This window comes from Copadichromis virginalis, linkage group LG1, assembly GCF_057382275.1.
Source record: "Copadichromis virginalis isolate Kocher_CV1m ecotype Utaka linkage group LG1, C_Virginalis_male_GT1.1, whole genome shotgun sequence".
In the NCBI taxonomy this organism is placed as follows: Eukaryota; Metazoa; Chordata; class Actinopteri; order Cichliformes; family Cichlidae; genus Copadichromis; species Copadichromis virginalis.
The window spans coordinates 10,239,250-10,262,972 of NC_140618.1; the positions used below are offsets into that span (position 1 = coordinate 10,239,250).

The window sequence follows — 23,723 nt, forward strand, 5'->3', positions numbered from 1 at the left end:
CTTAAGTTGCAAGTGAATGAACACATAAAATCACCTGTAGTGAATTCACCAAATAGTTACCTGCCTTCTTGTGCTAAACGTATGGTCCTGTGATTTGTCCACGTACACTTGCAAACGTACACTTGTGCAGTCCTCCAAAATCCCAACTGCTCATTGCTGGATATGGATGACATGCATTGCATTTAACAGAACAAGTAAGGGAGTGATAGTGGCATTTAACCGGAATGGAAAAAGCACCCCCCAATAAAACTCCAAAGTTAAAGAAATAAAAGTATGAAAGTAGAAACCTAGTTGCAGTGGATTCATTTTGTTGCTTTAAAACACTGTTTCATTTCAGCTCGTTGTATGTTTATAACTTCGCTTTTCTCCGTGGCTGGCTGATGGACCAACAATAGCACAAGCATGAGTAGCCCACAGACCGGTTTTACCACATACTTCTGATACTGCCCCTATCTAATGATTTCTACAGGTAGATGGGCAGTTTGTAGCTGCCCATAGACATCTAACACACTGCCAATGCACTACAATCCCATGTGCACAATGAAACATGACATGGACCTTTTAACTAGGGAGCTCACAGAGTAAAGACCACTTGATGACTGCTTGAGCTGAACCTGTTATTTGTGTTCTTACCTCCACCTCAGTCTGGAAAAATTCTGGATGACCATGACTGTTTAATTTCAGCCAGGTTGTATGTTTTGAAAGGAGATGGGCAGGTTATTCATTCACCTTCCAAACAGGTGTTCTAGTTTAGAATAACAGAAATTGTTTTGCAAATATTTAAACTTAAAAAACAAACAAAAACAAAACATTGATACCAATGAAAGAGGTTTTGGCTTTCTCCAAAAGAAAAAACAAAACAAACAAACACCAGAACTGCTATTTTTCACAAGGACTTTCTAAGCTGGGTTTAATATACTTAAGATCAAAATGTATTTTTCTTTTTCATATGGTGAAATTTAAGAGGGAAATTGAGAGACCTCACTTAAGTCGCTGCCTGAACTATGTGCCAGTTGTTCTTATATTCTGAGTCACTCCCTAAACATTTAAACCAGGAAGAAGCCAGCTTTGAATATTTTTAATAAACTTTAAATTAGACATAGCGTTTCTCTGTCTTCTGCAAGTGTGAAATGTGTTAAACCATCAAAATGCTTGTAATGTAGGTGTTTTTAAAAAGGTGATGCTGCAGCTAGAAATAACAATTGGTCACATGGGAGTTGTTCAGGCCACTTTCATCTTACTATTAGTTCAAAACATTTTGTATAATACAGATAATTATAATGCTGCATCCACTGGGTTAACCATTCAATAAACCCAACACACCCAAAAGAAGTGAATGAGCATGAAAACTGTACTAGCCTAAGGAGAAACAACACTGTCAGCACACTATGCATTGTGTGTGCACATGTATGCATCTGTGAAGATAATTATAGATAACGTGCAAGTAAACCAGGATCTCAAAGCCGAAAAGGACGTTTTCTTTCCTCCATCCTTTAACAAACAAACATTCTCCAACAGACTGCATGATCTTTACATCAGGGTTATTTCAGTACAAATACAACACTAAATGTACTGGATACAGTTAACTAACTAATAGGTCCAGCAAATTGAAGGACAGGCTTTATAAATGTAATCATGCTACACTCCTTAGAAGCACAACAACAGATCCAACAGGCTTTCATAAAGAAAGACCATATATCCTTGTGTTTGTGCAATGCACTATTTGACTTCTTCCTTTATTTAAACAAGTTTAGCGCTGAAAGACATTCTTAATTCCAACAAAAAGCCTTTTGGGCGCAGATGGGATATAGGTATAGTATGCTGGACGTAATCATCTAGCTATGTCAGTTTTAAACACTAGGGGGTGACTGTGAGGAGACAAAGCAGGAATGTGAGGTATAGAGAAAAGATGTCTACAGCCACCTTATGTGATTCACATCCAAGTATGAGTCCAGAGTAAATGTCAGGCCTTTGTCTAAATTCCACTAATAAAGCAAAAGAGAAAAAAAAGAGGAAATTGATTTTACATTAAACAGTATTGTTTTTAACTCCTGAAGTACTATCACAAATGGGTAAATATTTGAAACTGTTTCTCTCTTTGACTTACTACCCACTTAACCAAATAAAACGGAAGCACTGTCTGCCCCGCAGCAGTGTTTCTAAAGTTACTAATTAAACTAAAGCCATGTGAATAGCAATAACGTCTTTCATTATGCTGATGACTAGATTTAAAATCATATTTTGTTAATTAACATACTAAGGAAAATAAACTCAGGCCTCTGTTTTGTGTTTGCTTTGCTTATGATGCTAATTTTCCCAGTGAGTGAACATTTTTAAAAAAATTAACAGCCATGACGTGGGTTTGGGACTTGGTCAGAATACATAGTATGGTCTAGTCTGGGCTCTTTGACAACCAGGGCCAATGACTGAGAAGAGAGAGAGAGCAATTCTAAGTAGGACATTTGCCCCTCTTGCATCTTTAAGTGTCAGCTCAGAGGGTAGACACTCAGTGAGATTTAAGATGATATTTCAAGGACTAGCATTGCTTGCATGCACGAATGAGTAGGAGTCAAAATGAAAGCAAGAGACCATCCATCCAGAGAGGGACAACTCTCACAATTAGTAGCTGACAAACACACTTTACATACCAGCAGTGCAACTAAGGAGCCTCACTTCTGAGTACTGGTTAATATAATTAGTATACTTTATTCTTGACATTCAAAACAAATCTGTGTATGTCTTATCGCACATAAACACCCCCACACACTCGGTCTTATCTTTGTGGAAGTGCTATCTATTTGTATATCACTTTCAAACAGAGGAGAGGACCCTATCCTAGACAGAATATAAAACACAAAGTCAATGTGACAACACCAGTTAGTGAAGTCCTGTCATGAAGGGTCAGTTTTGACTATTGCCATCTTGTTGCTTTGAAACTGGACTTTTCAAGCAAGAAGTGTAACTGACTAAGAAATTGACGGACGGTGCATCATAATTTATATGAACTTTCTCAGTCTTGCTACCCCCTATTTATACATCACAGTTTAAGTGTAGGGAGAGTTTGGAAACTCATCTATTCCCTACAAAAATTAGTTTTTATGTCGAATCAAAAAGCTATTTGAGCTACTTGTATTGTAATATTTTTGATTCACATGCATTCTCCCAAATATATTTCTGTAGAGGGTCTACTGTTAGTCTCAAATGCAAGTAAATTCTTATGCTGCCCAAGATAACTAGCATTGCCTCCCTTGCCTCCAATCCACATAAGCCTCTTTACTTCACTTTAATGTGGAAAAAAAAACCCTACTAACAAGGGATGACATTTTTCAAGGTAAACTCATAACTCTTATTGGTGGTAACTCCATCACTGATCACCACAGCTGGCCAATCAACACTGTTTTCCCCTTCAACTCTGATAAATCCTGAGCTCTGCACTCTTTAAAAACATCTGTAGCCATGGCATTGATTCATCATTGGAACAAAACTAGAGAATGCAGGAGGACCTCTTTGTCTGTTATCTTGATTTAAATTAAAGCTTAATGTAAAAGTCTGTTTGCAGAGATACTCAGTTATTTCCCCCCTACCTCACTGTAGGGGCCTGTTTGCAAATGAAAGACTCCATAGTGTGGTGCCTTTTGAAGAAGGAAGGAGAGACAGACAAGCTATTTAATACTCATAGCAACAGAATGAACGGAACAAGTTAGAACTTTAAGCATAAAGAAAAAAAAGAAGCAGCAGCAAATTCAATGACTTAAGAGTTTTAACTTTGTAGGTGATATCCACAAATGTACGCCCACTAATTCCGGTAGGCTCGTTATGATCATTCAACACCATATATGCACAAATGTCTCCTGCTGGTATAGCCTTACATGTCAGGCTGGAATTAGAAAATAAATCCAATTGTGTCTCTTTATTTTGCTAGCAGTCGAGCTAGTTGGATAGCTTTGCTCTGTGTTTGAGCCACACAGTACACAAACATGGAGATTGGACAGTGCCACCTTTGCATGACTTGTCCCTGCACAAGTGGTGTCACTTACTGGCAATCTCACAGGAGGGCAACAAGACCAATTCAGAAGATTGCCCAACCCTACCATATTCATTCAGTGGAGACCTGTCAATCACAATGTAGGCCCACTCTAAAGGATACCCTGCGTTACTGTACTTTTTCACTATCAACTGAAATGATAAAGTAATAAACATAATCATAGATCAACTGAGCAGTAGGGTGGTTTCCATTTTCATTTGTAAACTCCTACTTCTACAAATGGACATCCAGATGAGTTACCTGGTCATGAGAAAGAATGCATGTTAAAGGGATCAGTGTGTCTGTACTTTATATTGATTGATTGATTGATTGATCATACTTTATTCATCCCGAGGGAAATGGTAAATGGTTATGGAGTCCATGGTCCATTCCCAGGGCTATGTGCTCATTCTAAAGTCAAATTTCATGGGACTTTGTTCATGCTGGAAGACTCCACTAAGGCAGAAACAATTTAATATGGGGACCAATCTGAATTGCTCTCTTAAAAATTGTGAAATGGGACATTTGCCTTGGTGGAGGATGTGCTTTGAAAGTGCCCTTCTAGAGGTTTTTTGAGTTAGTGTGTGCTGTGGTTGTTCTGAGTAATGATGTGGTGCTCTCTGAATCAGAGATGGCACAGCAGGTCAGACACCAGGCAGTGAAGTGGAACTGAACTGTGCAAAACAAGCAAGCCGGATGATGCCATTCATTAATGGGAACATCGGTGCAAACTGAAGAGTGGAGCCGAGAGGAGGTCCCTTAGGATGCAACAGAGAGAGAGAGAGAGAGAGAGAGAGAGAGAGAGAGAGAGAGAGAGAGAGAGAGAGAGAGAGAGAGACAGAAGGAGAGGGAGGGAGGATGGGAGGGATGAGGTGGAAGAGAACTCAGCAAAGGGCTTACTGCCAGACCTTTACAGCTCCTTCATTATTGAAGCAGTGCAAAGGCAGAGCAGGGCCAGTGCCTGCGTAAGGAGGAACACACATAGAGGCAACCACATACATTCATGCACAAGAAGCACAGTGCAGGTGTGTAGTTAACCTACAGCCTTCAAGATTTGATGAAGTGAGGACTTTTTTTTCCCCCCCCAGCTTTGATTTCGACCTTCTCCTGTGCGCATGGCAGATATCTATGAAACGAAGAGAGCGAGAGTGCAGAGCAGAAGCGTTTTCCCCGCAAAAATGGAAAAAAAAAAAAGGAAAAGAATTACCTTAGTTGCATCTTAACTTTATATTAAGATAATGACATTTTAACAGTTAAATCCAAATTATAGATCATTTTTATGACATGTCTCATAAGCTGCAACATAAAACTGAGTTGTTGTTTTTTTTTTTCCAAACTAATATGCAATCTGAGCTAAAGGTAAAGAAGGTAAAAGAGCATGGTGAGGTCTAACAAGATCGGGTCGTCACCCCCAAGCCAACTGAGGCATAACGTAATTCACACCTCATCAGGGGTTCCCTGTTGACTAATTTACTAGTCAATTAAACATGAAAGAAAAAATACACTCAAATTGAGAACAATCAAAAAGGAGTGGAAACTGTATCCAAACAAATGTGGTTACACACTGCTCCTGTCGAGTTGCTACGTGCCAATTTACTCATTTTTTTGGTCAAACTACTGCAGTCATCTGCCTTACTTTACCCCTTACTAGTGGTAGGTGGGTGTGTTACATCTTTGAAATGAACCTTATGTGTAAGTTCAATAAGGAAGATGTGTAATCACACATCTGTGTACTACCCGAATGTTTGGAGGCTAGACAGTGCTTTTCATTACTTCCACTTTCCCAAGTTATCAAGCTCACTGCTGACATCACTGGTCTGGACCAATCATCTTTCGGCCCACCATCTTCAAGCCAATCGGCCTCCACTTTGTGCACTTTCACTCAGTGCTCATCAGGCATTCTCCCTCAAATTCAAATTTTATTTGTGTCACACACACACACACACACACACACACACACACACACACAACCATACACAGTATGACATGAGGTGAAATGCTTATAGCTGTGCAATGCCCGACCATTAAATGACAGTAGGTTTACAGTAAGATATACAATGAAATAGGGCTGCACGATTAATCGTTAGAAAATCGCGATCTCGATTCATACTTATGTGCGATCTCATTTCCAAATGACAACGATTTAAAAAAAAAAAAAAAAAAAAAAAAAAAAAAGACGACGACGACGACTGTACCGCATTTTGATCCGGGACATACTCTGCATGAAAACAAGCGCTCACTCTTCTTGCTCAACAAATGACAAGGGCGGAGCCTTATACCACGTGATACAGAAGCTGTGCCGTGTGATGCTAAAATTAGCAGGGAAAAAACAACGGAGAGCACATCAGGGATGACGAGAAAGTGACAGGAGAAAATCCGTTCCGGTCAACCACCCAAACCTCAATAACGGGAACCTTATACAGCGCTTCCCTATACACGGCGAACTCCCGCAGGCACAAAGAAATTACGGAGGCTATCACTTATCACCTGACCAAAGATATGGCTCCCATCAACACTGTGCAAAACGAGGGATTTAGGAAAATGATCAACACCCTAGACAAACGCTACACAGTGCCGTCCCGCAACTATTTTTCTATTGTTGCACTACCTGCTCTATACACGCAGCGTCGAGCAATGGTGGAGACGGAATTTCAAGTAGTACAACATTTTGCGGCAACAACAAAACGTGAGACATTTGTTGTTTTTATGTTTATTTATTGTTTTTATGTTCAGTCTCAACTGTTACGAAGTTGATGTGCAGTTAATAAGTGCAATAAATATTTATACTGGAAAAGAAAATCGTGAGAGAATCGTGATCTCAATTCTAAGCCAAAAAATCGTGATTCTCATTTTATGCAAAATCGTGCAGCCCTACAATGAAATATACAAATTTACAGGTTACCTTCGTGTAAACCACCAGCTCCTCATCTCTGCCTCTCTCACATTACCAAGAACTTCATCCAAGCCTCCGTCTTCATCACCACCACCAGCATCTAGACTCCAGGGGGTCTTGCCTAAGTCATCACTAGGAATCTGTACAGCTGTGATGGGCCATTAAACTCTAGTTGCCAAATAGCTTAATTCAATCATGACTCGTGTTCAATCCACCCTAATGATCTTTTCTTATTAAACTTAAAGCTAACTGAAGTGAAATCAACAATATATGATTAGTTTAACCAACTAGCATTTCTGGTGCCAACATTTCATCAGTTAGTCAACTAGTCACACATTTCACTAGTCCCTTGTGGGGACCATATTCCTGGCTTTACTTAAATTGACAAATTTGTCCATCTTTTGTACTAGTATGAAATCACCTTAAGTCAAAGACAGACAGCTGTCAGCCACAAATGTCTAGCGGCAGGGACGAGTTATGGCCAGAGAAGAAGCAGCTTCCCTGCTGATACTGTTACAGCTGAACCCCAAAATAAACACAGAAATGCAGGGTTTAAAACACACTTCATTTCATAGTTATTCAGTTTCAAACAGACTGTCAAATTTTCATCAGTAAAGAACAACATTATGAAATGTTTGGCCACAAAATATAAACTAAGGCTCTTCAGGTTTGTTTTCCTGATGCATTATTGAACAAAGTACATGAAACGATAGTTATTTTTGATAAAATTTGTAATTTTAAGACTTTTTTTATTTTTTTATTTTTTTTTAATCACAAAATAAAATACAAAAGAGTCCAAAATATTTATAACTGAGTCAGAAATACTAAAATGAAGTATAAATATATTAAAACTATAGTTAGGTAAATTACTTGACCAAATATACTGGTACCATCCATGCTCTTATTCAATGGCAACGAAACAAGTTGTATGAATCATATCAACAGTATTTGTACTATATTTTATTTTTACGTTTTTATTCTTTTCCACTATGATCTCAAAATTGTAATGCAGATTTATGGTGTGTGAAAAACTCTGAAGTTATTTTATGCTATTTGCATTTCTTCTACAAATATTCCACATTTAAATGACAAAAAAATAATTTAGCAGTTTTTAAAGGGAGCAAGTTAAAGCAAGTCTTCAATTATGCTTCTGATTTCAGCTTTATTTAAAAAAATAATCTTGGCTATGGTTGAGTTTAATGTTTTCAGAATGTACTTTACAAAAATGTAAATGTATTTTTTAACATACGATATATGTATTAATTTTACTGGTGTGATCAAACTGGGCTATAGACACTACAGTACAGAATAACCCCCTTACCTCACTCTAAGACTGCAGACTTACTTTCCTAATGTACTTAAAAGTAAAGTGGGAGGTACAGCTTCAGCTTCCAGACCCCTCTTCTGTTGAACCAGTTCCCAGGTTGGATTCAGGAGAGAGAGACACCTACTCTACTTTTAAAATTAGGCTTAAAACGTTCCTTTTTGATAAAAGTTAGGGCTGGATCAAATTACTCTCGATCCTCCCTTAGTTACGCTGCAGTAGGTCTAGGCTACTGGGGACTCCAACTGATGCATTGTTTCTTTTTCACTCACTATGTATTTATACACCACTCTGTATTTAATCATTAGTTATTATTAATCTCTGGCTCTCTTTCACAGTGTGTCTCGTCTTGTCTTCCTCCCCTCATCCCAACCAGCCGCAGCATATGGTCGCCCCTGCCTAAGTTCTGCCGGAGGTTTCTTGCTGTTAAAAGGGAGTTTTTCCCCTTCCCATTCTCTCCAAAGTGATTGCTTTAAGGGGGTCAAACAATTGTTGGGGTTTTTTGTTTTCTTTGTGTCTAAGGGAATGGGGTTTTGGGGGCTAACAGGAAGAGAGAAACTGCATAGAGCATGCAAGACTACAGCTCTGCTCGGTCCCAACTCTACATAGTTATGCATCACACAAACAGCAGGTGCTGCTCTCTCAAACCCATTATTTTCAGTGGCTTTCACAGTACAACAAAGAATGACTGGACCTTGTGGTAACTTAAAATGGGCCTTGGGGTGTTGATGAAGCAGCTAAGTATGATTAACTCAGTTGCATCCGCACTTTATATAGCGATATAGCATTGTCCACATAACTGTTTGCATTTGTTAAAACAGGCCCAAGAAAAAAATCCTTGTGCCAAAAAAGTCCACCAGAGGATTAAATGACTACAGGCCTGTCGTGCTAACATCTGTGGCTGTGAAGTCCTTTGAAAGACTTGTGTTAAGCCACCAGAAGGACATTGCACTGGAAGTTCACCTAGCTTCCACCTGTCAGTGGATCACCAGACCATTAGCACCAGCCTCATCCAGAGATGTGTTCTCTCCGCTGCTCTTCTCTCTCTAGACAAATGAGTGCACCTCAGGAGAACCATATGTGAAACTCCTATAGTTTATCAAGGACACCACTGTCATTGGTCTGATCCAGAAATATGATGTGTCAGCATACAGACAGGAAGTGGATCCCCGCAATCTGAAGTGGTCCTCACATATAAACTCTGTCTGAAAGAAGGCCCAGCAGATGTTGTACTTCCTGCAGCTACTCAGGAAGTTCAACTTGCCACTGAAGCTGCTGGTCATGTTCTACACTATCATCATCCAATCTGTCCTATGCATGTCAATCACTGTCTGGTTCAGCTCAGCCACAAAGCAGGACAGGGCCAGACTGGAAAGGACAATCATGTCTGCAGAGAGGATCATTGGTGCTGATGTTCCCTCCATCCAGGACCTGTACAGGTCCAGGGCTAGGAGATGGGCAGAAAACAGCGCTACAGGATGTCATTTACTAAAACATTTGCTTTGACCACAGTTTAGGTAAAAAAAAGATAACCCCCCCCAAAAAAAAAAAAAAAAAAAAAAAAAAAAAACCATCTGCAAACGTACAAATAGCAGCTGTTGATATAGCCGGTGTGAAACACCTCCAAACGGCTGGTGTTTGCTAGTTTTGCTGAACAAAAGAGAACAGCTTTGATTGAACTGATGGATTGTGTCATTGTCACCAATATGCGATCCACTTTTTTAAATCAGTATCAGATCAGTATTTGGTTCAAATACTTGACTGGCACATGGCTAATATGGTTAAGTGTGGGGTAACTTACTTAACAGATCTCTGTGCATTTTCCTGTTGTTTCTGGATATTTAAAAAACAAAAATTAAATTGAAGCTTGATGAAATGAAATTTTAATGGCTGTTTTTTGTTTTGTTTTCCTTTGGAAGGCCAGCACCTCTTTGATGGTGACCAACATTTTTTGTCATATGCAAGAAAAACCCTGGCTCCATGTGGATTACATTTTGTAGGTTTGCTACAGCATGATCAATATAAAAAAAATATACCCAAAAAGACACAAATAAAAGTCAGATTTTCACATTAAAGGCCCAAAATTAAGGTGACTAAAATACTCTTGTCATTTTTTTAACCTTTGCAAAGCCTGTCTGACAACACTGTAGCCTGACTCACAAAACGGGGAGCAATGATTGATTATGACATACCGGTTTCAACAGTCAACCCTCTTCTGCTAAGGTAAACAGTCAACTGAGTAAGTCAAATGTTGTTAAAAAAATGAAAAACAAAAAACACACACACAAGCATAACACACAATAAAAGTCTCCACTTACAACGTCCATGGCAACTATTTAATGACTTCCTACTGACACAAACCTGTTTGCTGAAGTTACAAATCACTAAGCCAACTGCCGTCTCTCGGGACAATACAATTGACATTTAGTGTGTCAAAGTCAAGCTGTGGTGCAAAAACCACAGACTGGAACAGAATGACAGACTTATGCACTTATTCCAGTCTTATTCACTTTAGATAACTTTCCTTAAGTTTTTAGTCATATTAAGGGTTTGCTTTTATCCTCTCAATTTTCTCACTCATTGTATAGGTGTAAACACAAGGACAAAGGGGTCATTACTCCTCTGCGTCTTTTCTTATTTCATCTGCTGCACCCTATACTGAAATAATTTACAAGTGATTTTTAAGATGTCCCCCTTGAACTGAATCTTTTCATACTCAAGAGACACTGTGGTAGTCCAACCGCCCTTTCTGCCAGTCAAAGGTTAGCGTGAGTTCAAGAAGGTTGCGTCACAACCAAAAAGACATTCCAGTCACATACACACACAAAAAAAAACCTTCACATTTTGACCGCTGGGCAAACACTCACCCACCCATCACCCCCAAAAATATTCAAAGCCATTTAATCCCTGGAGAAGGAGGCAAAAGAGAGTAGAAAGGAAAGAAAAGCAGCATAAAAGGGCATACTTTAAATTCAGACCTACTGTGCAGTTGAGGCTGGCAGCGTTCCCACATGCTCCTGACACACTCAATCCAAGTACAACTCCCTCCTCCCTCTCAGTTCTCAGCCCCTCCTCCCACTGAACCCTCCCCTTCCGCTCACAGCAAAGGCCGCCTGACTTCCTGTCTACCTCTGACCCTCAGTTATCCCCCGCCCTCATCTGGCAGGCCTCCAAACAGACAAGACAATCAGAGCGGATGAAGCAGACAGAATGCTTCGTAGAGTGAGCAACCAAGACAGAAAGTGAAAGACAGACAGAAGAAGAAATGCACACATACAAAGCTCTGCGTGTCACACTGGAGCAGGTTATTAGACAAAGTGGAAAGTGTGTGAATAAGACAGGCTATCACCATGTGGGCACAGGTTTCTCCAAGTACAAGTGTGTGTGTGTGGCACATGTCGGTTGTGGGGTGACAAACGGGGTGACGCATGGTGTCATGTTTCAGTACTGATTATGGCATTGCTTGCCCAGTTTGGGTGGCTAGAAGTTACATAAACCCCAGAGAGGTCAGGAAGTACTCAAGCTAGCCTGTCACAGAAACAGCAATCCTTTTTACAAGCATGCATATTCAAAGTTGATGACTGGAAATACAACTCAGAGGAAAAGGCTGGGCAGAGAGGGGAAAGCAGCAATACACCAGCGATATAGAAAGCCAGCGGGGATGTACCTGCTCAGTATCACTGCTGGGGGGCCCCCCAAATGACTACAGCCACCCGGGCAATCAGTGTTCATCAGTCTCACTTCTCTTTTCTATTCAGCATGAAAGCCGTAGCCTCTAGTGTTATGAAAATTACAAACAGTAGAGTGTAGTAGCATGCCAAAGAAAAAATGACAAAGCCATTCATTAACACAACAAAGCTAGCACTCCACACATCCAGGTGCCAAAACAATGACAAATAGGGCCTTATATTTGCCACAACAGAATAAAATGAACTGAAGCTGAAATAACATCACATGGTAAAAACATGACTCCATAAGAAAGAGAGGCTTAATGGCAAAAGTAGTTGTCTTATTTCTTTTTTTATAAACTTGCAGCATCAAAATCCCAGTCCCAATCAAATGTGTAAGACCAAAATATGCAATGTAATGTCATATCGGCCTTATGGACTGTCAGTGAGCTGAGTGCCCAGAAATATTTTGGTTTTGAATGGAAATGGGTCCTCAACACCAAAAGGCAATACATTCAGTATTCGGCCTTTTGTTTGGCAAATATCTGTTTGGCAAATATCTTTCAGTTTGAGTACACTAGGAACAGAAGTTTCAAATAAATGAATTTTCGTTTTTTCCACCCAAATTTAAGCCAGCACACTGGACTGCTCTGAGACGTCTGAAATTAGTCAAGTACAACATTCAACCACTAAAACAATTTCTTCTTTTTGGGTATGCAAGTGAATAACAGTAATTTGGCATCTTAATAAAAAAATAATACTGTGCTTCACTTTTTCCTGCTTTTATATAAAACAGTCCATTTTAAAATAGTGGATAGCAACAATATGTATTAAAACATTTAATTTTGATAAATAGCATTTTGTTAAAAGAGCTTGCACACATACTGGTGAATTAACCACTACAGAAACATAGAAATTTCGTATTTAAGGAATTTGTCAATCTTCTCAGAAGTGGATGCCCAAGTCTCAATGTTTTATCCAGTTTTCTTTCTGATTTAAAATCAGAAAGAAATACTTTTTTTCAATTACTAGTTACTTTTTAGTTTTACTAACTAAAGCACACAAGGTTCACATATTCACATAGTGCTTTTAATACAAACATTTCCTATTACACATATTTACTCCTATGTCTGCATCAAATATGCTGCTTGCAGCCTGTATTACATATATTTACCTTCTTAATATTTTTCTAATATCACAGAATCATCATATCTTCCTTTATAAAATTGGCCGCTCTGCTAATATACACTTATAATGTAGAGCTGTCCTTGTTTGGGACTGGTCATATGCTGCCAACTCTACACCTTTCATGTGAACGTGTTTGTAGTTACATTTGGAAACCTTAGGTTGACTTTTCAAGTTGATAACCACCTTCTTAAGGCCAGATAATGGAAAGATATCCTGGGTAGGCTGAACTTGTTTTGTAGTATAAGCCTTGGCTGACCAACACACACAATGAAGCATTTTCAAGTAAAGCTAAAAAGCTCTAGCTGAGCTTGCTAACTAGTTTAGTCGATAGCTGATTTAAAAACAGGGCTAGACAACATATTGATATTCTTAAAAGAAGAAAAAAAGGGGGGGGGGGGGGTGAAGATAATCATATAACTTATATATCTAAGGAGATATCAATGTTGAGATTTTAAAATCATCTGTCCTTCACAACTAGAATCTCAAAATTCTGAGGACACAGCTGCCCTGTTTCTTTGTACAGTGATAAATAAAGTTAGAAGAAAAAAAAGCAAAAACAAGAGCATGTCCTCGGGGTTGGAAAGGCCACAGTGAATTCAAACCCAGGACCTTCTTGCTGTGAGATGACACGCACCATTGCACCACCTATATAACCAACAATTAATTTTCAATTTGTAGCTCTAAAGGATTACCATACCCTTAAGTCTTTCCTGCAAAAAAGCCTAAGTCAATATGACTTGCAAAAAATAAACAAAGTGATATGTGTGTGTATTTAGCAGACTTTCATTTTGCTTTACTGGGTACACTGCCAACATAGACACCAAACATTCAACAACCTATGACACTGGATAAATGTCATTATTTCAAACATGCCTTTATCAAATCAATTCAAATTTCAGTGGCCAGTGTGACTGCATGGTGGATGAATATAAAATGAGTATTCATTGCAGTCTTCTCTTTGTATTACTCAATACAATTTCCTGACAGCACTAGGGATGTCAGAAGACCGATCCTTACAACACAATTTAATATCAAAATCCTGAAAACGTGATGGTACTTGGTTTTTTTTTGGCATTGTAAGCAGTGTACTGACTGAGGTGGCTACTCTTCCAGAACTGCAGGGGGAGGCACATGGCTACAAGTATTCTAGTCTAGCCTTACCTATTGAAGAAGAAAGAAGCAAAGGCAAAACTAGAAATGGCACAACATATGAAAAATAGTGAGTAGTGTAGTGGTCACAATAGCTCTGTTCTGAATCACTGATGACAAGGGAAGATTCAGCTATAGAAGCACTTTGTGTTTAGAGTAGGGTGGGTTGAGTTGGTGGACCAAGACATTGATTTAATTGATTCACAAAAGCCAATATCCAAACGATGCTCTTTCAGTTTTTGAACAAAGGGACGAAATACTTCCAATTTAGTGAAGACAAGCCTCCAGATTTCTTCAAAGTTTCAATTCACGGTAACGACATCCACAGTATTACCTCTCTAATTTTATCCTGAAATGCTTGTTACTATTTTGTTTAAGACAGCTGAGACTGATATTCTGAAACCAGCTTTACTCCAGATATTAAAATACTTTTCAATGGCTAAAATTAAATGCCTATGCTAACATAATATAACTAACAGTAGTAGGCCAGAACAGCACAGTAAGGTGGTGGTTAGTAGGGCTGGGTATCGTCACTGATTTCTAGAATCGATTCGATTCCGGTTCACAAGGTCCCGAATCGATTCGATCCACGATTCGATCCAATTCGATTCGATTTGAATCTGGGAAATTTTGCCTCAGACGTTCAGAAATATCATAATTCAGATCAGTACATTTACATATTTTTGTATCTATAAAAAGGAAGCTGACACTCGCAAGACTTTATCAAAGGTGTAAGCATCACAGCAGATGCCTTTGTGTCAAAGTAACTGAGGATAAAACACAGAAAAACACCAAGGTGATTTTCCTGGCCTGGGATTTTATAAAATTATTCTGCAGTCGATCAAAAACGAAAGAAAACCATTAATCAACATATGAACATTACCTCTGAAGTTACAGAGGTTTTATTAGAGACACGACTAAGCGTTTTATTGTAGTGAAAGCAAAACAGCAAAAGTCTGAGTGAATTCAAGACAATGTTTATGTGAAGTGTAGTTTGGATCGTCTTTTGTTGCTGGTTTGGTCAATATTGTTTGGAGAGAGATAAAGCTTCAGAATCAGCACAAAAAGGGCATAAGCACAAAGCGTGGACCCGCTGAAACATCAGAATCAGTGAGCTGTTGGCTTTCAGCCCCGACCGTGTCCGTGCCGTCGGGTGAGAAAGGCGACATCTCACTGCTTCTGATCCGTCGGCGGATCTACGCTTTGTGTTTACATCTTTGTGCAGAATCCGTGTACCTGCTCTCATTTACTGTTTTAGCTGTTTGGTGGTTGTTGAAATTTTATGAGGTTTAACCTGAAATTCTGGCTTTTCGGGCAAAATAAATTTATATTACAAAATCGATTCACGATTTTAATGAATCGATATCACGTTATCCAAGCCAGAATCGATTTTAATCGATAAATCGATTATCAAAACCCACCCCTAGTGGTTAGCACTGCTGCCTCACAGCGTAAAGGACCACACAGTTTGCATGTTCTCCCCTGTGCTTGTGTGGGTTCTCTCAGGGTTCCTCTCACAGTCCAAAGACATGCAATTAGTTGGGTTAAGTTAATTGCAGATAGGTCTGACTATGAGTGTGAATGGTTCTCTGTTTCTCTGTGTACAACCTGACCAGGGTGTACTCTGCCTCTCGCCCTATGGTAGCTGAGATAGGCTCCAGCCACCCCCAAGCAAACAAAGGACTTTGTGTTTAAGTACAACTGAATTTGGCATTGTGAATCTTTTAGTTCTATTGGTATTGGTACCAACTACTAAATTTCTAGTACTGTAAAATCCCCAGTCATCACTAGCTCTAGTTTCATTATTGCTTTTACTACTGGATCAAGATGCTGAGAATTAGAGATGAACCCTCAGAATTTTCCCACGCCTAAAAAAATAAATAATAATGTAGTATGATCTAATTGATTATTTACTCAAATTTGCAACTTAGTGTAGAGATGAAATGACCAGAAGAAAGGTACTTTTTAGTTTACCCATGTTTAAGGAACAAACTAAACAATTACCAAATGACCAAAGAAATGCGAATCATGAGAATCAGCCCACTAGCATGGAATACATGTTGCCAAATTGATTCATGGAAATAAAGCAAGAGTTCTACACATATCTAGTAGTAGCTGAAATACTGCTGTGGTATAATTTTCTGTCACTGTGACAAAATGTGGTACTATTGCTTCTGGAATAGCAGGAACTATTCCAATGTTGTCTTGAGTACATCTGGCAACCGTTTATGTTTGAGGACTGATTTTTGTCAACACTACAGTCGTTCAAAACCAAGTCCAGAAACGTAACAGGTATGTAGCAAAAACCAAAATGGGTGTGGTTCAACCTTTGCTTATGTAATAATGCAGAAATTGCTACCAGGTAGGGTGTACCCAGCCTCTTGCCCTATGACAGCTGGGATCATGGGCTGCCCTTCCACTAAGCGAAAGAGGATAACCAAAGCTATCTCACTGATTTAATGTCAGTATGCTGACAGACATGATATTTGATTTGGTTCCATTCCAAGAAGGTCTGTTGTTTATTTTTAAATTTATTTCAACCGAACTTTGACATTTTCTAAATATTTAATTATGTAAAAGTACAGAATATTGAAACCTGTGATAAGTCTTAAATCTTAACCCTGGCGAGTCATTACATCTGTAGCTGACCATTACAAACATTGGAAATCCTAATTAGCCACATTCACTGTGGGGGAGTGAAGAGTGGGCCGCTATCCCCTGATGCCTTGCCTGTTCAGCAAACACACTATCAGCAGGCTCTTCACACATCAGTGCACATGAATAGCACAGTCAGCCTGTAAGCATCAACACAGGGCTGGATGTTGACACAGACAGGGAGAGGCTTGTTCATATGGTTGTGGTTCATGGCCCCATTTCAATCAAGGACCTTTGCAGATGAGCAAATGGCCTGTGTGGATGAGCTCTGGTTTAGGCGCAGCACCAGTTTTGTTATCACCTGCTGAATGCTGGGGTATAGATGAGCTACTCAAAACACAAGTTTTGTTTTGGCTCTGGGGCATATATTTGCTTTTAAAATTGGGGAGACATAATGGACCTGCTGCTAGTAAGAGGTCCCTGTTTACAGAGATTTAAATGAGTCACTCAAACACATACTATAAAATTGTAGTAATATAAGTGTTTACTACACTAGGGTAAGTGCAGATACAGACAAAGGTGAGGTTGGTACAATATTGCCAAACAACACACACACAGTGGTTATGAGATGTTTTGTCAGTAGAGGGCCATAGGAAACACAAGTGCTTTTATGGTTTTAAAAAAGTGCCTATATATAAAGCGTGCCTTAAAAAAATAATTTTCATTGTTTTAGTAACAAAAATTCTGAAATCTAACACAAATGTTCTCAAAAGAAAACACAAAAATATGTTTCTATCTACATATGCACATAAAGTGTGCAGAGCATGATGAAAGGTCTGTGACTTTAGCTGGTGGTCATGTGTCACTCATGGGCGATGGTAGTGCATGGATGCTGCTAAGTTACAAGCCATCTGAGGTCCAGGAACCGCCTGAAGCCTGTTACAGCCAGCTAATGCATTCACCCAACCTCCCCCTCCGCTTCTCTTCTCTCTGTCATGCTCTTCCTCTCTGTCTCTTTCCCTCCCTTTCTTTCCTAAGCTCTCCTTTTTCCATGAGCTGCTGCCCTCTCCATCTCTCAAACCCCCTCCCCCGCTCTGAAGTGCTAACCACTCTCCTTCACCGTGCTCTTTTCCTACCGCTCACTCTCGCACACGTGCACACGCACTCACGCACAGACACACACAGAAACTGTGGCAGCTACCACAACAGCGTGCAACCTCCCCCACACTCCAGCGAGGCAGTGTGCAAGTGCTTCTGGCTTGCCCTGACCCACATCTTGATATAGCCCTAAGTATGCTTACAGCTAAGTCCTGAAGACTCTCCTGCCACTCTTAGCCTAATCAGGCCTGAGCTGCTGTCAGTGCACTGCCCAGACAGACAGGCCAGGTTGGACTGACCATTATCATTTTCAGATAGCTTTCAGACTGCCCAAGATACACCTTCCCCTTTCCACTGCTGATTGCAGGTTTTCTACTAGGCAAGCACATGTTCTACCTGAGATAGCTAAGCATTATATGAGTGGCCGAATTCTGTGCCATAATATGGAAAGAAGAAAATATTTCTCCATTATTAAAGAAAAAAAATATTTAAAATTGTGAAATTCAACACATCACTGTTTCATTTCATTCAGCTTATTCATTTTCATTCTTGTCACTGACTATAACTTAGAAATGGGTGTTAAGTATGAGGTGTATGGTTATATATAAAGATCAGTGCAGTGCCTTTAAACAAATGCTTTAGGAACAAAAAGGATGAAATGTGTTACCTTATCTTCACTGTACTCAATGGGTGATGGTTTCCTGTACTCAATTCCAATCTCCTGAGTAGTATCAGTCCAGCCACAGTTAGATTTGTCCTCTTGCTTAAAAACATGCTCAAGTTGGGGCAGTAGGTCAGGCAGGAGGTCAGGAGGCTCCAGGCCATCCAAGTCTTCATCATGAGCTGCTGATGGTAAAAGGCTGTCTCCCAAAGCTTGGTATCCATTAGTGTTGATAACCCTACAACTCTGAGGCTGCTCAGAAGGCAGGTGGGTGGTGATGTTGGGGTAGGGTCGCATAGATTCACCAAACAGCTCAGATGACTTGCAGTTTCCCTGGGTTTCTCTGGAGCAACGTATAGCACGGAAAGGACATTCCTCTGCCTGGCTAATTGGGGTCCTAGTGTGCTGCTGACTCAAATGTGCAGTGGATGAAAACTGGCATGGTGTCCCTGTAAGTTCGGGTATTGTAGAAGTGAGTGGTGCAGTGGTGTTGCTGGGCCTAGACACCGAGGCTGAGGACAAAGATTGCTCATTGAGACTGGGTAATTCTGGCTCCCCAGGATAAGTAGGGTACTGAGTTGGTTGATAAGCTCTGGCAGAACTGACAGAGCATATGGGCAGGGAATGAACCATAGATGATGAGTGCATGGGAAAGGACAGGTTAGATTCTTCCAGTCCTGTTCCAGGGAAAGCTTGACATTCCCTGACCAACTGGTAGTTACCTTGCTGTGGCTGTGTTTGCAAGCAAGTTGCAGTCATAGAAGCATTCTGACTTTCCAAATAATGCTTACTTGGAAGAGCTCTTGAGTGGAACTGCTGCTCTCTCACAGTTAGTTGGCGCTGAACCTGCTGCTGAGTGTGGTGAATTTGCTGTTGGCTGCTGGACTGGCCTCCCTGGTGAAACGGGAAATTGTGATGCTGCTGCTGCAGGGACACAGTCTGTGTGTTAATTTGTTGGTGCTGGTTTAACAGCTGTTGCTGATGACTTTGCTGTTGTTGCAGCTGCTGCTGTCGCATTCTGTGCTGCTGCTCCTCTTGCTGATAACAGGGATGGTGCTGTGTTTGATGTCTGCCATGAAGTTGCTGGCTTTGTAGTTGTTGCTGTTGATGACAAAGCTGCTGTTGAGGTAAGGCCTGGTACATGTTCCCATTCTGGTCTTGGTTACCCCACATCGGACTGCCACTGTTACAGAAGAGCCCATTGGATTGAGGAACTTGACTCATGGGAGCATTATGGTATGAGCCATGTTGCTCTGTAATCATGCCTTCACTTATGCCCTGAGAACCAGAAAATGCCTGAGCCACATTGGCCTTAATGTCAATGTAATGACCCATTGACTGGCTGTAACTAGGCATAGCTTGTTGGGTAGAAGCTGGTGGCATCATGTCTTGATGCTTCCCAGGGCCAAGAGGCTCCACTTGGAGCGGTTCAAAGTCAGCAGTAAGATTTAGCTCATCCACGAGTGATGGTGCTGAAGCGAAGCCATCGTCATCCAGCCCTTCCAAACCTCCACCAAAGAGGCTAGGGTCATTAAAGAAGTCCATGGTGGAGGCTGGAGGATGACTGGAACCTCTGGAACACCAATGGATCCAAACTGGTCCCCAAATGCCTCTCTTTAGAGCTACAGCATGCCGACTATATAGTTTTCATGCCCTAAAATGAAGAGAAAAAAATATAAATTATAATACTTATATCAGATGATAAAGTTTCAGCTGGTAATCTATGGCCTACATCAGATTTCATTTGGTAAAAAAAAAAACTTATTAGCATAATCAACCTTTAAACACATGCACAAATAATTTCCAGTTAAAAGATGACACAACAGTTTATCAAGTATATTTTTGTCCACCATATTGAACTTTGTCATCCACTTCATCATCAATGATGCATTCTTTGAGAGCAGTAAAACTGCATGACTCTATCAATCTGACATATAAAAGCACTTATCCAAGTGAAGGCTATGTCATGGTTCTGGAGAAACTTGGTACTGTCAGTTATCTGTCAGCATTGCCTTTCATGTGTGCAGCAAAGCAGCTGGTGCAAACCAACCGCCAGCCACCAGCAGGTGCCTCTTCCTGTACCCCCACCCTTTTCAAATACACACATACGCACAAATGCGCCTCAACCCCCTACCTTCACAACCAATGAAGCTGCCTGCCCTGCTACTGCAGAATGTGTGGGAGGTGCAGACAGCTGATAGAATTTCAACAGCTAAGGACAGAGGCAAAGGAGGCCCTTTAAGCATGCGCATGTGCGTGTTCTGCAACCACAGACCAGCGGAAGATGACAGAAGCCTACCGAGGTCAGTTATTATGCTGACTTAACATGCACACAGGCACACAAATGAACACAGACATTTGTCCCATATTTTTGTCTGGCATCTTTTTCTTTATCACAGCATATATTTAAAATAATAGCCATGCTAGTAAATGGTTTAACATAACATTCTACCAGCATAAAAAAAATTATGGTGCTCTCAACTACTGACTGTGTGATTTGTTATCAGAGACACCAGCCTAATATGGATAATATTATGCAAAAAACAACAACAACAGAGCAATGTGCACAAGCTAATAAACTAAAAAATGATTCCTAAAAAAGATAAAGTCATAAGTTTGATTTTTCTTGTTTAACTGGCAGTTATCCAGCTGCTGCTGCAGTTTTGTGATGGCTATAAGAAAAGCCCACCTAAAAAATCCTTTTGACTAAGTGATTCTAACAGCCAACTTCTCTGTATGCAAGTTAAGTTCACCTTAAGGTGAACCAGCATAGGTGGCCTGCTTGGCCCATAGCAACAGAAATGTCTACATGAACTCTCAGAGTTAAACAGTTCCACTTGCTACATTACGAGTTTTATAGTGACTTTATAACGTTACTAACATCAAACCTGAGAAATGTGTAATCTCATATATTAACAAACAATTCATAACATTCTCACCACCTCATGCCACTGCTTTGCATTTTGAAAGCAATATTTAAATCTTAAATTAAACATACAGAGAAAGGAAATCTACTTTACTGTACTATCACTACATTTCCTTTTAAGACTCATTGTCATGCACATTACCACTCTCCCCACTAACCACCAGGTCCCTGCAAAAGTCAATTCACACAGGCATGAAGCAATTCCTGTTTTCACATTGGGCTGTTCTTCAAGCTCAAGACTCTCTCCAGTGCTTTCTCTAGTGATCATTATGTTTATTGGGAAATCATGTGACTGCCATGTAATTACTTGTCAGTTTTAAGTTTCTGTAGATCCCTATCTATATGCAGGATCCCTATAGCTAAACCAAGCAACTGCTAACCTTCAAACGCCACCCATCTGGCTCCGAGGCATAGACCAGTCCCCTCTCCCCTCTGATGCTTTCCAGCTGTTTCCTTCATAATTGTGACGTTGTGAGCACCATCCAGGCACGTGCAACTCATGCCTAATATCAACATGAACTGTGTTTATAAACTGCTCCTGAAATTTGGGGAGATGTCCGTGTAAAACTAACAAAATTGAAACAATATCAATTTAACTGAAAGTTGAAGCAAAAGCTAAGCGCGTATACGAACGCTTTTCAGTCCACTTTTAGGAAACTTCCAAGGTTGTTATTGGTAAAGTGTCTCAGTTGGCGACATGGCTATACCTCTGTGGTGTTTTCAAAGCCCTTAAGCGACCATGTTTAAGCAAGACACCGAGCTCACCTCTTGAGTTAATATCATCCTCTTCATCTTCCCTCAGAAATGGCTACAGCCTCTGCGAGCGCGGTGGTTGATAAGCCGACGAGGCGGCAATGTGTTGCGCTACTTTAAGCGCAACTGCTCGGCGAGCGGAAAGAAAATGAACGCACGTGGAACATTTGAGTTTTAGATATAAAACTGTTTGTCGAGGTGCGCACGTGCACTCGAACCGTATAACCTAAGGATTCAAAAGGTGTCGTGACGCTGCTCACAGAAGAAGATAGGGAGGGGGAGGGGGCCGGAGATGGATGGAGAGGTCGTCAATGATTGTGACCGTGATAACAGCCAACTACTTTATCCTCGCCTGACTTTCGTTTTCATTTCAAATAACCTGTCGAAGTATTGGCACTGTTAAGTACATCGGCGTCCACAGTCAAGTGCCATGCTGCTTTGAGCCCGGCTGGTCGCTGTCAGTTCAGGACCACCATGACCAAGAAGAACCCACCAAGGAGTACTTTGGAGACACGCGCATTTACATGTAGGCGTCAAACTCTGAAAAAGTACGATGATATTTGCTGCTTTCGATGCGAATTCAAAGAAAACAAACAAGTTTTTGGCTCCTGAACACCCTTGCTTCTACAGGGAAGATACACAGCCAGCTAGGCGGTGTGTCATCAGACAGCTGAGGCGACCCTCATTGACTCACTGTCCGAAATTTGACAGCTACTTGACTGTATGAAACAGAAGCCCACAAGTCCAAACGCGTCTCAGAAAAGTCAACGTAATTAGCGCAGTTTCTTACCTGAAAGAACCACAAAGCGCAGCTCCAGACGCCAATGAAGACAGAGTGGTATTAGCGAAGTTGTTACTGTGTTGTTAGTTGTACTCCTGCTGGCGACCACGGCACAGCGGCTCTGCTGCTGCTGCTGACGTGACTGTGATAACGCCGCATTTGCATATTAGTAACCCTCTCTGTGATTGGACCGCTGACAATTTGCCAAAATCACTAATTTCCATGTTAAATTAAAAACCGGTTCACCAACTGTGACTACTTTGAGGACGGTGGCGCCAGGGCGTTGCTGATTAAATCATGTCATCGTTTGTAAAGTTGCTGTGTTGACAGAGTGCATAAGATGGCCGCGTCTAAACCGGAGCCAATCCGGAGAGGTTTTATATTCGCACATGTACCCTAGTCTGTCCTCAGTGCGAACGTGACAGGAGCCGGAGATGCTTTCAGCTGTGGGTACATAACGCCATCTGTTGCCAGAGGGAAATACTTCGCTAAAATAAGTAACTTCAAATTTGAACGTAGTTTTCTTTGATAGAATCATTTCTAGTATAACAGAAATCGCCACTTTGTATCAGTAACTGTATTGAGTAATTATGTTTGAAATACGTTTCTTGTAATCAGGTTTTCATTAGTTCAAAACAAACACTTGAAAAAAAAAATACATAA

At 40.5% G+C, this 23,723-nt stretch overlaps 1 protein-coding gene across 3 annotated transcripts in view; it reads right to left on the bottom strand.

Annotated features, from left to right (window-relative positions):
* Positions 1–23,188, bottom strand: part of chd9 (chromodomain helicase DNA binding protein 9) — a 72,498-nt gene extending 49,310 nt beyond the window's left edge. For 2 of the 3 annotated variants that reach the window (XM_085449372.1, XM_085449303.1), the window contains exons 1-2: positions 23,070–23,188; positions 18,607–20,254 (exon numbers count right to left, since the gene is read on the bottom strand). In XM_085449372.1, coding sequence (XP_085305498.1) covers positions 18,607–20,145 — 1,539 coding nt within the window. In that variant the 5' untranslated portion in view covers positions 20,146–20,254; positions 23,070–23,188. Of the gene's footprint in view, positions 1–11,219; positions 11,294–18,606; positions 20,255–23,069 lie in introns of those variants that run through there. The other variant, XM_085449497.1, reaches the window with a different exon arrangement.
* Positions 23,189–23,723: the final 535 nt, after the last annotated feature.